At 40.7% G+C, this 16,575-nt stretch overlaps 2 protein-coding genes across 8 annotated transcripts in view; one reads left to right on the top strand and one right to left on the bottom strand.

Annotated features, from left to right (window-relative positions):
- The window catches only part of LOC146969622 (sodium/potassium/calcium exchanger 2-like), a 41,822-nt gene extending 37,070 nt beyond the window's left edge, over positions 1-4,752 (bottom strand). For 6 of the 7 annotated variants that reach the window (XM_085759942.1, XM_085759945.1, XM_085759946.1 and 3 more), the window contains exons 1-2: positions 4,539-4,752; positions 2,245-3,318 (exon numbers count right to left, since the gene is read on the bottom strand). In XM_085759942.1, the coding sequence (XP_085616068.1) occupies positions 2,245-3,147 (903 nt within the window). In that variant the 5' untranslated portion in view covers positions 3,148-3,318; positions 4,539-4,752. Of the gene's footprint in view, positions 1-2,244; positions 3,319-4,178; positions 4,457-4,538 lie in introns of those variants that run through there. The other variant, XM_085759943.1, reaches the window with a different exon arrangement.
- A 9,369-nt stretch (positions 4,753-14,121) lies between these two features.
- Positions 14,122-15,893, top strand: rpl34 (ribosomal protein L34). Its single transcript, XM_085759941.1, has 4 exons — positions 14,122-14,192; positions 14,323-14,422; positions 15,507-15,610; positions 15,768-15,893. Exons 1-4 carry the CDS (start codon positions 14,128-14,130, stop codon positions 15,850-15,852), a joined length of 354 nt encoding a protein of 117 aa, XP_085616067.1. The 5' UTR covers positions 14,122-14,127; the 3' UTR covers positions 15,853-15,893.
- Positions 15,894-16,575: the final 682 nt, after the last annotated feature.

Genomic DNA, 16,575 nt, shown 5'->3' with positions numbered 1-16,575 from the left:
TCTCGACTTGTCAGTAAAGGTGACCCCTCAGCTCAGCTGCTACAGGATCTATGACAGGCTAACTCACTGCCCTCTGCTCAATCTCGTCTTAAAACTCATATTTATACCATAGCCGTTTGATTTGTCACATTTATTCCTTGTTTTTGCTTTAACGCACACTGTGGCTATGTTTTTAAAAGTGCTGTATAAACATAAATTATTCAATTATTACCGTCATGACAATAGCGCTGAATGGCCCTTATATTACCACTTCCGCCACTTCCACCACTACTACTACTACTACTACTACTACTACACATAATAATAATAATAACAAAAACAGCAACAGTAATAAAATGAAAAACACAAGTGGATCATACATACATGCAGTGTGTTAACTCACACATTCTTGTCCTTGTCCTCCTGTCTCATTTTCCATCGCTCATGTATGACACACACATGCCTATTAAATTGCCAATTAGATCTCAAAATAACACTTTTCTTGAAATACACGTGTCCCCAAAGTGTCACAGCTTGATTAAAAAGGGTGTTTAGATGATTGTATTCTAATAATATTTGTGCCTTTCTACTTCTATTAACCCTGTAGACCCACTACAGTCTAAAAAGAGGTTACGTGACTGTGTCAGGTAAAATAATAGCTTTGGACTAATTTTGTACACTTTGAATTCATGCATTTCATGTACATGTGTCTTTTATTTTCAAAGCAGGCCACAGAGGGGTGCAGCCATGGGGTTGTGACCATCAATGCAAGAGAGAGGAGAAGCTAAATCTGCTGTAAGCGATGTGGGACATGAAACATGATGGCAGGTTTGATCGATTCATCCGTCTTGCACTATTTTTCCCCTCATCAAAACTTGTTTTTCACGCACACACATGCGCACACACCTCTCTTGGCCGAAACACCCAGAATCCATTGCACCTCAAGGTCACCTGAGTCTTCTCTGGCACTCAGCCTATATGCACCTCAGCTCTAAATCTTCTCTTGCATCTTAGCTTTATATCAAAGTGATGCAGTGCAAAGTGATAACTAGTTTTGTGCTTTTAAAAAAAGTGGTATCATTTTTAGCATTATGGTTTACACAACGCATGGCCAACAATACCTTTGTCTTCCTCGAGAGTTTCTCCAAACATTGTGCAACCTGCCATTTAAATATCCTTCATGTACTTAAATAAATCCCAGTTTAATGAAAGCTTTACAATACAACTTTTCTCAAAATTTAATTTCCATCTCATGTCACAAAGAAATCTAAATCCGTCTGGATAATCTCTACACCGGTATCAAATTGCACTGCAGTGTCTTTTGCCCTCAAGTGTCATTGAGGGCGTGATACTACGTGCAGTAATGCAATGATTTCTACAGTTTGAATATTGCCTGTCAAGAGCAAAAAGTAAAATACTACACCAAATGGCTGGACGTGAAGAACCTCCTCTGAAGGCAGATATGGATAAGGACACTGGACAAAGAAGACGATTGCAGCAGTCCTTCAAAGATTTACTATCTGTGGTTCAGCTCAACAAGCTCAATGTGTTTTAGAAGTTTATGCTACAATTTAAAGATAGTATTTATGTGGGAAATCTTTAACTGGGGAAAAAAATAGCTCCTGAGATTTTCCAAGGGATTTGTTTGTCAGCCTGGGACACAATTTGTAGAGCTTAACCCAGAATTACACATTTGACTGTGTTTTATTAATCCCACAGTGGAATACTGTATTCCAGAGCTGTGCTGCGTTTTCCAACTGTATTACAGTAAAATGGTCAGTTTAGCTGGTGAAGGAGTGTTGAATTTGTCTCATGAAGTAATAAACATATACATAAATCTGATAAGCCATGTGTTTGGCAACAGTCATTGTATATTGAATGATCTAAGTGAGTAGGACATCTGTGAGCCATTGGTTTCATTTGGAATCGGTTGATAAAAACAAGAAAAGAAATGATTTGAACTGAAAGCATGTCTCCACTAACAAACAAACTGGATTCATTTTCATTTTTGGCTCAACTGGAACAACTATCAATGCAACCTGTCTTGATTAGAATAGCACATCCGCTACATCATGTGTGTAAAAGTATAAGTGTGTGTGCCCATGCCTGAGGATCAAAAGTCATTTTATCAGCCAAAATACTCAGTCGCATTACTGCACACTTGCTGTCACTTCCACATAGTCTGACATTGTATTGTAAGAGAAGATGGTGGTGGAGGGAAGTGGGAGAAATAAATTAACAGTACAGTTCAAGAAGCCAACTCACCTTGGGCTGCACTGCCACTTCTACCACTTGATTCTTGCTCATGCAGCTTTTGACGAAGCCCTCAACTGTGCTGTTGAACTTCATGAAGATCACATAGGCGGCGTAGCCTGAAAGCAGTGTGATACTTTCCCACATGGAGATGACGTTATCCAGGAAGAAGATGATGAGCAAGATCAGATCCAGGATGTAGAAGGAGACGTCGCGGAAGAGTGGCCACCATGTTAAGTTGAGGATTTCCTTGGAGAAGATGGCGCACATCCCGATGACGAAGAGAATGTTGAAGACGGCTGAGCCCACAATGGTCCCGATGCCCACATTGCTGTGTGAGATGAAGACACCAATGATGGAGGTGAAGAGCTCTGGAGCTGAGCCGCCTGCCGCCATGAAGGTGGCACCTGCGACATCATCCGAGATGGTCAGCTTCTCTGTGATGACTGTGAGCGCTGGGACGAAAAATTCGTCACACACTATGGCTAAGGCAATGAACATATAGATCATGCCAAACATGTGGAGGGCCACTGCCCCTTGGCGCCTCTCCTCGAGGGTGAAAATGTCTGGCGGGTAATCCCCCTGGCTCTTGTTGCTATCTGCTGTAGATTTCATGGCTATTGGCATGTCGGCTGAGACATTGGGGTCCCTCTGGTGTTGAGTGAAAAGTAGAGTCCTGTGGGGGGCTGACTGGTGGAGACTCTTCTGTGGGAGCGCTGACTCACTGAGACCATCTGAGTTCCAGGTCAAGGCACTGAAGGAGACAGCACTAACGGCTACCAGGCTGAAGACGAACCCTAAGATTCGCACTGGCCTCAGCTTTTTCCGCAGACACCGGTGGCCCCGCCGGTTGCAGGCAGGACCCAATATGGGTCGTCGCTCTTGTGTATCCATGCAGGGTTGATCTGAACCCATCTCTATGCAGCTTGGGATGTCCTCACTCTCAATGGCTAGGTATGAAGAGGGGAGAGTGGGGAGGTTTTACTGGAGAAAATGCATGGCGCTGTCTTCAGTCTCAAATGAATTGAAAATATTGTAGGTGCTTTCCAGGGTCTGGTTTGCCAAATGATGTCTTCATATTAGCCTCTGGTGGTAAACGTCAAAAGAATGAAAAAATGAATTATTATAAAGCCAGGACAACTCAAGAATGTAAATTAACAACAAAATACAAAAAAATTAAAAGTGGATACCTAAATGTTTATTTTAATACTATTGACATAAACTAGCCTTTTAACAAAAAAAATAATTAATAAATAAATGTAACAAAACATAAATTAATTGATTCTGTATTTGGTTTTCAATAATGTCATCTGTTGCATAACATTCATGCAGATTTTCAAATGTGAGCCTTTGATTGCACATAGCATAAATTGAAATGGAAAACGATTTCCTGATATTTTCACACATACATGTCAACACATAATTAACAAAATGCTATTAATGATTAAAAAATAGGCCTAATAATAATAATATTAAAAATAACAAGAAAGACAACATTATTATTGTTATTAATAATAATAATAATAATAATAATAACAACAATAACGATAAAATGGCGATAATCACGAGCTTTGTTTTGCTCAGTTAGTTTACATGTGGAATATCGCGCTGAAATAAATCTCTATATTAAAACAGTCAAGAATCTCTTAAATCTAATGACAGACCATCAACTCATCCTTTAATCCTGTAATAAATAGCTAGAGATGTGCAGCCATATTGTTCGATTACATTTTCATGATATCTGAATCTAAACATATTCACTTATAATTTCAATATAGGCTATAAACGATAAATTCAAAACCACGTGTGACATAAACAAACACGAAAAACTTGTGAGAAGGGCAGATGATTCTGACTGATGCTGGTTTTATCTTTGTAAATATCCTCTCCATTAAAATGCTGGACAGACAACTCGCATCCAAAATGTAAAAATCTGTCGTTTTTACCTGGGAAATTTTCAGGAAACGTGAAGGCCGACGGTTTACGGACATCACTTGGCTGCAGTCAAGTGAAAAACGGTTAAAGGCTATGACGCTGTTCTCAGGTGAAGGCAGACACAAACACACATCCTGTCCTGTTTGACTTTTCACAGATGCACAGCCTGCTGCCTTTCAGCTGAACGGCTCGTCTGAGATGTCAGTTCCACTGACAACTCTGTCTGCCCTTCAATAACGCCTTCGCCCTTTAACGGCGGTATCAGCACACAACAAACAGCTAACCATCATCCCCGGCCAAAACAGCCAACATTAGTTTCCCTGGCGCGGCGCATGACGCGTGGAGAGGCTGCAGACTGTGTCATGCCTTACCTTGGACAGAGGCAGGAAAACAGCCGCACAGCACAGCAGCACGTTGAAATTAGGAAATCCTCTCCCGTGCCCTCTTGCTCTCATTGAGCAAAATGTGACCGCTCTCCGCTCTCCGACGACAGAGGAGGAGCTTTGGAGAGGAAAAAACTGCCTTTCCAACTGCGCTCACCTCTCTCTCTCCCTGTCTCTCTCTCTTTGTGTGTGTGTGTGTGTGTGTGTGTGTGTATGCGTGTGTGTGTGTGTGTCTTTCTCCCTCTCACAGCAGCAGCATCCCTCCCGTCTCGGATGAGGAAAAAAAAAAACACCCGGTCGAAAATACCTTGCTAATGTAGCAGAATATTGTGCTGGGCTGGGCTAACCACGTGAACCGAGTGGTTTATTAATAAAGCCAGGTAAGCGGCGGACGGCGCATCCTTCCCAGCTCAGCTCACGCGGTGGGGGCTCTGGTGATGTTGCATTTTGAGGGAGGAGTTGCCGTGGTTACACAGCAAAGGCACTATTCCTACTGATTTTTTTTATTTCTCTGATGACGGAACAGGTGGATGTGCCTCAGCCCAGCAGCTGATCTGTGTGTACGCCTTAGGTCATTTCAAGGTTATAGGCAAGTCCCCGATCAAAGATATCACTGCAGTGTGCTGCTCAAGGTGCAGCATCACTAGCCCACAAACCATAGCGTATATCTTCACAATACACAATTTGTGAGGTGAAATTATTAGTTTTATCTAAGAAATTCACACCACAAACATCTTAATGCTCTTTGTATAATATGACACTACAGCCAGTTAGAACATACAGAACATATCCTACTACCAGCACTACTAAAGTTCACTGATTAAATAGCAGGCTATATCTGAACTGTTTAATCTGCATGAATCAAAATGACAATTTGCAGGTTTACATGGTTTGTCACTGCAGTGCAATGACTTACTGAGGTTTATGATGTTGGGGGAGGATGACCTACAGGGCTTCAATAACCAGCTTGGTTAAGTTTATGCAATAAAAGTAGAACATAATGGTTTGGCTTAAAACCAAGTGCAAAAGCTTTCCAGCAAAAAGCCTTGTTGGATTCTCCCATATGCAGTCAACCACACATTGAAACTCACTGCCAAGCAAGCCAGCGGCTGGCTACTGCTTCATATCCATTACAAAGCAATATTTCCAAAATGCTGAAATATTCATTTAATATTAATATCTAGCTAAATTTATATTTTTTTATATTCTAAATTACCAATGGCATGGCAAACATGAAAACACATACCCCTATAATGTGCCCGTTTGCTTGGCTTCATCTGACACATTCATCATCCTTACTGCCCCCCAGGTTGCAATGTTTCCTCTAATGTCAAATAAAGTCCCCCAACAACTTAGCATTAGTTGACAGGTCAAACTCTGTTGGACAGAAGCAAACATGCAATCCCTACACAGTGTGACAAAGTATGTGTGACACTAATGGCCTGGTGATGTATAATAAATCATGATTCACTGACCTCATTGATTTCCCCCTCTGCTCTCCTCTCCTCTCCTCCTATGTGAAGTTGTCTCTTGTTACCTAACAGGAAACACAGAAGCCGACAACATTAACTTCACTTACCTCACATTATCAATAGTCAGATGTTCTGTGAAGACTATATTTGATCTAAATTTGATGATTTAGTAGTTATGTCTTTGGTATGCCTCTATCATTTTAGGGAGCATGCTTACCCTGTTTGGTATTTCCCATTTATTAGATAATGTTACTCTTACATCTCTGTATGGATCTAAGGCTTTAGCTGGCAGCTGGCTTACATATTCAAGACAGCTTAATCAACTTTTTCAAGAATTTCCCCAGTTTGTGACCAATAAATTACATCTATCAATCAAAGATATAGAGTAGTTTTGTATCAGACTGTGTCTAGGCTGGGACAAACACCGCTGTCAACTGAGCTTACTGGCTGCTTGCTGTAACTTCAAGTGTACCAGACAGACATGAAAGTGGAATCAATCTCCTCATTTAACTCTTGACAAGAAAGCGTAATTCCAAAAATGTCAGACTATCCATTTAAGTGAAAGGCGTCGCATCTAAAGGCCCAGAGGACTATTCATTCTTTTGCCAAGTGATTGGGTTATGTTGCCTCTCTGCTTCTGCAGTACTTTAATTTTCAGTTTTTTTGGTGAATGAACATATGAGTAGGTTACATCAGTCTGATGGTTGGGAATGATGAGACGCTGTGGGGCAGCGGCAATATGAAAACAGTAATTTTATGTTTTATGTTATGCACATTCTCTGTGCTCCTAGAGGGAGTTTTTCCAAAGTGTGAAAAATAACTTTTGAGAATTGCTGATGTCAGACAGATGTCACCAGGGTTATTCTCAGCTTAGGCGTGTGATTTAAAGAAAGAAAATAAAGTGACTTACAAATTTTCATCACCTCTCTCTGGGGATTAAAGCAGAAGTAAGTGGTCCGGTCGTTTTCGCTAATGCTGCGTTCCAGGCAGGCTTTTGAAATCGTAAATTACAGCTTCAAGTCACAACTTACGACTTTGTAGCGTTCCAGGCAACCCACTCGTGTTTTTCCAACCTGTTTTACAGGTTTTTTGAAAGTCACTATAACGGCCACTCGTAACTTCCGACCGGTGAACTCGTACCAGATCGAACTGGGACCACTTCACGGTCGGAAAAATACGAGTTTCCTTGAACGCACCATAACAGTCCTCGTCCCTACGTCGCCACATTCACGGCGTTCCTTGGCTGCACACACAGCCCTGCATGCCGTTCTCTCTCCTCATTGGATAAAAACTGTAGGATACGATAAATGTTTTCTCTTCGGCTCAGAGCAGAGCAGAGTGACTGACAGACCCGTGTTTCAGACCAAACACTCTATGTAAGTGATTGCTGTCGGAAGATATAACTATTTAAGACTTATATTAACACAAATATATCACTTACTTCTGCTTTAAGTTAAGTTTTGATTAAGAGGCAAATGTCATAGTAGGTGTTGTATGCTGAGCTTTTGTAGCATGGCCTGTACTAAATGACTAAAAATCAGGATATCTCAACTTCTGATATTTCAATATTGATCATTCTTTATGAGCGACCCAACTCTATGTAGAGTAAGTGCAACAATAACTGCCATTTAGAAGAGTAGTAACAAACTACGCTTCTGTCTCTCATATCACTAATAGAAAAGACTGCATAAAATCAAAGCTGGGTTTAAGTTCAGTTGTTTTGTAACTGTGCGGCAATGTTGTCATTGTAATGTGACAGTAAATCAAAAAAAGTTAGTGACTGTACAGTACACAAGGGCTGTCACAGTATCTGACCCATTTGTTTGAAATGCCTGCATGAGCACATGCAACTGATCAGTACACATCATCGTCATACAGTGCACTCTGAAGCCTGTGACCCCAGCTCTTCAAATTAGATCTGTCAATATTTTTGCCTATCAAATGAGATCCAATCCAGACTGTCAGCTCTTTTTCAACAATGGCCATGGGTGCATACGCAAGCCTCTCCTGCACACCGCTGCACTGGCCACTCCTGATCTGGCAACATTTCCAGCATAAAAGTGATGACTGGTCATGTGGGATGTGGTGGGGAGGAAGGGGGTTTGGAGGGGTGATGGTGGCAGTTGTTTTGATTTGTCTGAAATCTGTGCTCAGACAAAAACAACAGAAATTTCCATGCCGGCCCTGCCCCCCACCCGGCCCACCCTCGCTTTGGCCCAGCAGCTAAATCCAAGCCTTTGTGTCCCACATAGTTGTATGGATTTGTCAGCAATGGGGCAGGGGCAGTGGGGGATAGACAGGGTGATGATAACCAAGCAAGTTTTTCCGGTGAGGAGGGAAGGACAATTGACTGAAGCGATGTAGTGAATTAGCACTATTAAAAAAGAATTTTTCACTGATAACTAACACCAAAAGCTTTTTGGCCCTGTAGATGAAGAAAGTAGTGAAATTGGAGTCCTAAGATAAGAGACTTTTCTAAGAGACTTGCTCCGGATTACATGATGAAAGCCTCATATTACCCCCCCCCCCCCCCACACCACACCACACACACACACACACACACACACACACACACATCAGCACCACCACAAGTCTGCACAAAGAGGCTTGGACAGACCACCTGCCCCTTAGGAAAATGCGGTCAGCAAAACAGACTGGGCACAGGCACCAATGGGATGCTCTGATAGTAAATAGTGAATCAATGAGGCTCTTAAAACAGCTGAGTAAATGTATTCCAAAAGACAAAAAGTCTGCCTCAGAGTTAAAGCACAAAGGCAAGACTGTTCAAAGATAACATGGGCGAGGCCATTTTAGTCTAAAACTGGGGGTAGATGGGAATAATCATTTTAGCAGTAGCAGCTCTAAAGAGATTAATGAATTGATAATCCACAGGCAGGACTGATCACTAAGTACTGGAGCTGATTAGGTATGAGCGCACAGTGTGAAAGTGAGACCCTGCATTTACTGGTGGTCCATGTAAAGATTAAGTGCAGGCAAAAGTCCAAACAACTATAACCAATACCCCATAATTCCTACTGTACTTTGTGTTGTTTATGATTTATTATTGTATCTAATAAGTAGGTAACATACATTTTTTAAAATTGCTTTATAATATTTCTTTATTGTCAACATGACAAGCTAGAACAAAAAAATATTTGACTTTTGACAGTTGTGCTTTGAGCTTCATTTGTTTTTTCAACATTTCAGTCTGGACAAAAGTGGTAGTACAACTGACAGACCAACATTGCCATCATTAGAGCCACGTTTCTTGCATGGCAAAAAAATTATGTAACTTCCCAGAGGAAACAGCAGACATCAGCCTCTGTGTCTCCTCTGGGTTTCTCAGGTAGCTGCAACAGCTGCAACACTCCACTTAACAAAACAAATCTTATGCCATCAATTTCTCACAGGCAAAGATAGTATACTGTTGGAGCATATAAAAACAGTCAACTTTAATCTGTAGTAGAGAGAAGGTGCTATTGTATTTTAGCCAAGTTTGAGTGGGAACAAGATGATTATGTGAGGAGGCTAAACCTGGAGTCATTACAAACTTGATTGCCTCTATATGCAATGTTCAGTAAATGCATGAAGTGCAGCAGAAACCAATAAATATTTCACATCAGTGTTTTACGTTTGGTTGAAAGCTGTTAGGCTATATTGAGTATTACAGCAGAATACATTATCTTAAATAGATTTATCTGCTGGGGTCATGAGCTTAGCTGAAGTAAAAATCCAATCAATCTTTGCCTTTTGTGACCTTACAGCATTTAACCATTGCAGGACAATGCTACGGAAGGACAAAAAGGACAAAAGAGTTGTATTGATTTGTTCGCTCCATACCTCATTTCACATGACTAAAAGCAGGAGGGACAACATGTGCAGTGTGTCCCTGTGACCTTTGGTAGCTGAATATGGCGTTTAATATTTCATGGCTTTACGTCCATGAGATGTGGCCACAAAGCAATGATCAGACTGGTACACTGGGAGAGTGGAGGGTTGATTTGTGCAGTTGATTTTGTGTGGTTTAGAGGTTCAAGCTAACAACAACCTGATACTGCAGCATGTTTTCTCTGCTTGTTATCTGTCATTGAGAAGTCTGATGTGAAGGAGGACAGCATTGATACAGGATGTGTGCTGCATTATAAGGTTAATCCTCGTCAACAGTCCCACAGATGGGCTGACCTGCTGGGCTGCAGGGATGAGTATTTTAAGGGGGAAGAAGTTGAAAACCATCGCTGCCTGTCTGGTTACGACGAGTCAGACGGAGGAGTGAGTGAGCATGAGTAAAAAACCTGACAACTGGGAGAAAAAAAAAAGTTGAAAAATGTTTCATGCTCTGATGTCATTAGGAAGGCGAAAGCAGAGCTGTAATCCTATTTTAATCGCAGTGGATTTATTAAACAGGAGCAGCAGGTTTAAATCTCAGCAGATTACACAGAAGGCCCAAGGAGATGTGGAGAGGGGGGTTGGGGGGTGGGGTGGAAAGGCTTGCATAATCGAGTGCACTTAAGGTGATATGGTTCATCTTTGACTGGTCAGGGTTGAGTGACAGGGAGGGCACATGGGCATCAGGAGCATCCTAAAACTACTGTATAAAGACTAGAGGCCAACCAACATGAATTTAATGATAGTTTGTTGAGGTTTACATTTAATATTACACTAAGATGTGGTTTTAATAATCTTAATAATTACTTCTGACAAGATTAAGACAGAGTGCCTGCAGATGTTACTAATTATTTGGATGCGAGTGCATGTGCCTCACTGTCCCTTGGAGTTGGTGCAAATCTCCTTGGCACCCTTTGTAAGGGACCTCTCATGAAGAACGGGTTAATCCCGGGTCACATCACATCTGGAATTAATCAAATCAATCCCTTAACAGATCATGTAGAACAAGATTCAACCTGTAGAGGTCACCAGTAATAAAAAGTATCCACTCAAAACAAAAAAACAATTGACCTTTTGTGTGAGGGCTGCTGAGGTCCATATTAATACTCGTCACATATGGCCAATGCTTTTTGCTAGAAATGTTAAAATTGGTGGATTACAGGTGTGATGATGGTGATTAGGAAGACTCATCAGGTACAGTTATTTTTTGTCTCTGTGCATAACTCACTAACAGAGGCCATTTCAGAAATTCCCATGTAAAACAAGCCTGTAATGTGCATCAATCACATATCATTTTGTCCCACCCAAAAACCCAGATTTCCAGCACTAATATGCCATTTGTAACACCTGACATTCAATGTAGGAAAATGGAATTTCAAACATGATCCACGGGCATACATTTTTTGTTTTACTATGAAACAACATTTCTAGGTGTACTGATTAGATTAATCACATCTAAAATTAATTATTTAATTATTCAATTTATTTATATAGCACCATATTATGCAGAAGCAGTTCAGAGAGCTTTACATAGAGATAGAACAACATATTAAAAATGTAAATAGCAATAGATACTAAGACACACAGAAGTTCATACATATAAAGACATTTAAGAAAATGCACAGCTAAACAGAAAAGAGATTAATTGATCTTAAATAGACTACAGTGCAAAAATAATTAATTTTGTAAAAGAAAAAACAAATTCCAGCTCATAAGGACTTCTGGCTAAGTGTAGAATAAAACCACACAGTCAGTTTCATGCCGTTAAAACGGATGTGCAATGCACCAACACACTGTACAGAGCCTTGTGTTGTCACTGAACTTTGCTTTTGCCAAATGCTTCATCTAAAAGGTTGCCAAGCTCACCATCTGTTGGCTGAGCCTGGCAAACGTTTGTTTCTGACACAGCACCTCTTTGATTGGGAGACATTTTTAGCTATTTTGCTAATATTTTCAGAGATTCAGTGTGTAGGCTGCAGCTCCTATACTGTTTGTCAGCATGCATGGCATGGGTGTTTTTGTTTTATAAAGAAATGTTCAAAGGGCACTGAGGCACAAGTATATTCAAAGGGTAAACTAACTGTTTTGATTTAGAGGAATGCTAAGAATTACATTTCTAAATTACACGGTTTCTTGTTGACTATTGAACCATTATTATTTTAGCAATCTTTAGTAAATGCAGCTGCAATCCGCACTGAAAATTGCCAGCCAAAGGGGCGCTGTATGGCGCAGTGGGTTGAGCTGGCACCCCATATGCAGAGGCTACGGTCCTCGCTGCAGTTTAAATCCCGCAACAGGCGGCCCTTTAATGCATGTCATTCCCCCTCTCTCTGCCTTCCCAATTCCTGTCGCTGTCAACTATACTATCCAATAAAGGCAAAAAAAAGCCACAAAATTTACTTTAAAAAAAAAAATTACCAGCAAAACATAATGAATACATAACAAAAAAACAACAACATAATTTTAAGCATGCACTCTCCTATAATAATAGTAGCATGCAAGTCAGTTAAAGGGACGTAGCTGAACATAGGTTGAAACATGTACAGCAGACAGCTAAAAGATCTCTTACTAGTAAAACAATTACAATAAAACAATCAGAGATATGTTTACATTTTTCATTATTGTGTGGAAACAAAAAAAAAGTTATATCCAAAGTAGTGTATCTAAAATTTGGACAGAGGTGTAAAGGTTGAGAGGAGAATTCCTACTCTCTGTGCCTTCCTGAAACCTGCCAACTAGCAAATATGCCACTGGTGCCATCTACTGGACAATATTGTCTTAAAAGAGGATTATTTGGTCTGGACTAACTTCCCATGTTCCTTGCTTGAAGGGTGGCACTCATTTGAGGATTAGGCAGCTATCTCTCAACAGGTTTTTGTCCTGTGGAATAGTTTGACTTGTCAGGCAGGAAAAACACAGGCGCAACTAACTGGCTTAATTATGGCTCTTGTGCCATGTCACAACAGCAGCAAATACAACAACTCTGGAAGTCGACCTTTGTTAGGATAATTGGTTACACCTGTGGTTTTCCTGCTGGGACTGTGCTCAAAGTGTCCATCTTTATTGCAAGGACACATTTTACCAACCAAAACAGGTTAAGTCCTTGCATCAGGGGCTTAACCTGACCTTTCATTGAAAATTAAAAAACAAAACAAAACAAAAAACAGTTGACCAACAATGGAGTTGTGGGTCGTGCCTTGACATAATGAAAGGAGACAAGGCAACAGTATTAGGCTACTTTGTAGCACATTAATGGTGTAGTGTCATTCTGTAATTTGCATTTTTGTTTATAAACAATCCAGTTTCATGTTGGATATTTAGGTCATTATGCTTGCTTGTCTAATTTACTTGTAGCAGTAAATTAGTTTCATTGTTGAGTAGGAATGCGAGTAGGAATCAGTTTCATTTTTAAATTCATTTAAATGTTTAGCACTTTTTATAGACTAACCTATATTGTCATAGTTGTGAATTATATCGATGGAATAGTCTGGCAAGGAAATTGAAATCAAAGTAAAAATAAGCTCTTCGCTAAAGTTACTTAAAGAACATTTCATAATGTCAGTTTATAGCCTATATAACACGCTATCATTACACATCACAGTTTGTAACACCTACTTACCCCAGCATCGATGTGTAGTAAAAGCCACAGACCAGCAGGGGGCAGAAGAGGCGGGAGCGGTGAAGCACCGGCATGGAGGAACTTTAACCTCCATCATCCGCCTCGGTCCTTCCTCTTCCGGTTACGGCGACAGCAGGTATGGCGGCTTCTGCTTTCCTCCGAGACATTATGGTTAAATAATCCACCCCAATCCTGTGTTTTAGAAGCATAAGTGGTCGATTTAGAGGACAAATACAGATAATAACAACTCTCTGTTTCCAGTGATGGTATAATTGTAGCAGTTGGTGGGTTTTGTGGGACATTTTTAACATGCCGTACCTTGGTCCCTGAAAGGCCGGCGTCTCAGTACTGAAGTGACTGATAAAATGGCCGTAGCTTAGCACTACATTAATATCTTGATACATTTAATCGTACTTGGCCTGTAGACTATGTTGCTGTGAAAATACATATACAGATAACGGGGCCACTGTTGTGAGTTTCAATGATGCTAGCCCGTGTCGCTACGTATGGTCTCAAGTCGTAGCATCGTTAGCATGGTTAGCACAGTAAGCATCATGTTCCACATTTAACTTGAGTATTTTGTCTGTTTTGCAGTTTCAACATGGTGCAGCGCCTGACTTACCGTCGTAGGTTGTCCTACAACACCGCCTCCAACAAGACCAGACTGTAAGTGACCTCTCTCCATTAACTGTTGTGCTGTCTGCTTGTGAAGCTCGGGGCCACCATTGCAACTTGTAAATATCACCCACCTGTGGACATGTCACGTTAATATCGTGTTTCCCGCGCTGTCCCACAGGTCCCGGACGCCTGGTAACCGTATTGTGTACCTGTACACCAAGAAGGTTGGCAAAGCCCCCAAGTCAGCATGTGGCATCAGCTCAGGAAGACTGCGCGGAGTAAGTACAACCATTGTGTTTTGGGGAAGGGTTCTGGCTCCGACCCAGCATGGTGTGGATATGAAGCCTCTGTAACACTGTTGTGTTGTTGGGATCTTTGTGGCTGGTTAACTACTGTTGTGTTTGTAATGGTCAGCTATATTGGTACTAGACATGACATGACATGGTGGTTCTGTCTAGACATAGAATCCTGGATAATCTTAACACACTTTATGCATCAATATCACGTGAAGGATTTCACCTGAACTTGACTTTTGTTTGCATGGTTGTAACCCTCTCAATGTGATTCCACTCCTAGTCCCACAAAGATGTAAAAGGACTACTCTGTTTCCTTGAGATTGTTGCATTGCATCTGAAATGATGAAGCTGAGGTCTGGAACTGAAAACAGCCCAAGTAATCTTAACGCATGAGCATTTGGCAGCAGTTAACATTGTTGTGACTGAGGATAAAATTGTAAATCTGATTTACTTTTTGGTCGAAACAGTTTTGTTGATCTTAACTCGCCATACCTTTAGGAGGGTGAACTAAAATTTAGGAATTGTGCAATTATATTTGATAGTACTTGAGGTGCAACATCACTGAAGAGCAAAGCTAGGCACTGAACAAACCTACATATGGCATTTTGTCTAAAACTAGTGCATTTAAAAGCTAATAGCTCTTTAGAGGTCTCAGTCAACACTGGTAAAATCAGAGGAGAGCAAGAGCACTGTCTCACATTTCAATACATGGCTTCATCTTCTAATACTTGCATACAAAAATAAACTTTCATTGTCTAATGGGTATATAGGAAGGATGAGAGATCAAGGTCCATTTCCAAACCTGCCTGAAAGTTGGATACATAACTGATGCATATTTTTGTTACTACCAGTATTGACAGAGGGCCTATTTCTTTTTAGTGGCATGGTGGATTGCTTATATCAAGGTTGCTTAAAGTGGCACTGTTAACATAATATGCTGGTGGTCTTTCAACCCACAAGCTGGTTGTTTTTCAGCATGCACAAGCAAAGTACTGCAGTGAATGTGTGGGACAACGTATCACTATCTCTCTCTCATCTTGGCTGTTTTTTTTGTTTTGTTTTACAGATCCGGGCTGTTAGACCTCAGGTTCTGAAGAGGCTCTCCAAGACCAAGAAGCACGTCAGCAGGGCCTACGGAGGCTCCATGTGCGCCAAGTCTGTGCGCGACAGGTAAGAGAAGCATTTGCCTTCATCCTCTCCGAGAAATGGTGTTAATTGAAAAGATAAAAAACAGAGGGGAATTAAGTGCTCATGGATGCAGCTGATGCAAGTTGAGTGGCTAATGTATTTAGTCTAAACTGTCTCTTTTTTTTGTTTTTATCCTCAGGATCAAGCGTGCTTTCCTGATTGAGGAGCAGAAGATCGTCGTCAAGGTGCTGAAGGCACAGGCACAGAGCCAGAAATCTAAGTAAAATGTGTATTTGTATTGCCACAATAAAAAATGACAAACAAATCCATTTCCTGCTGTCGTCTATGATGCCTTTTGATATTGCCCATCATTAATTATTCCAGATATGTTAGAGAAATGGTGAGATAATAAACTGTTCCAGCATCTGAATTCAGCCTTACTTTAGGGCATATGCATCACATCAAATTCACAGGGCTTGCCAAGTATCGATTCTACGACTAATAGTTCCAGTACACCATCCTTTTATGCTAAATCTTGCGTGCAGTAATTTACATCAGGGGAAACTACTTGCTGTAAATCTACAGCCTGCTGCTAAAGCATTAGTGAAGCATGGCAAATGCTACAGATCCCAACAGTAAATCATATTGTTAATAGTGATCATCAGAGACTTCACTGATGGATTTGTCTATCAACAGTGACACAAAACATTATTTTTTATCACTGCACTCATGACCAGCGTATGCCAAGGTGCTAGAAAACCACAAAAAAAAATTAGAGCATCTGCACACTTGGCTCAAATGCAAGTTTCAGTATATATTTTTTTATAGGTACTGAGACAGAATTCAAGAAACAAACTGAGGACTGAGAAGATAGCAAAACGAGACAAATTTAACAGTCTCTGGTTTAAAGTGAGTGGATTGTCGCCACATTTTTTCACCAGAGTATTGGTCAGCACAGCAGGAATACATAAAAACCACACAGAAATTTGCATCTAAGTTTGTCGGGG

The sequence above is a fragment of the Trachurus japonicus genome, chromosome 18, assembly GCF_045865225.1.
Source record: "Trachurus japonicus isolate A0001 chromosome 18, Traja_1.0".
In the NCBI taxonomy this organism is placed as follows: domain Eukaryota; kingdom Metazoa; phylum Chordata; class Actinopteri; order Carangiformes; family Carangidae; genus Trachurus; species Trachurus japonicus.
The sequence above is the reverse complement of the archived record's forward strand: the minus strand, read 5'-3'. Positions and strand labels throughout refer to the sequence as shown.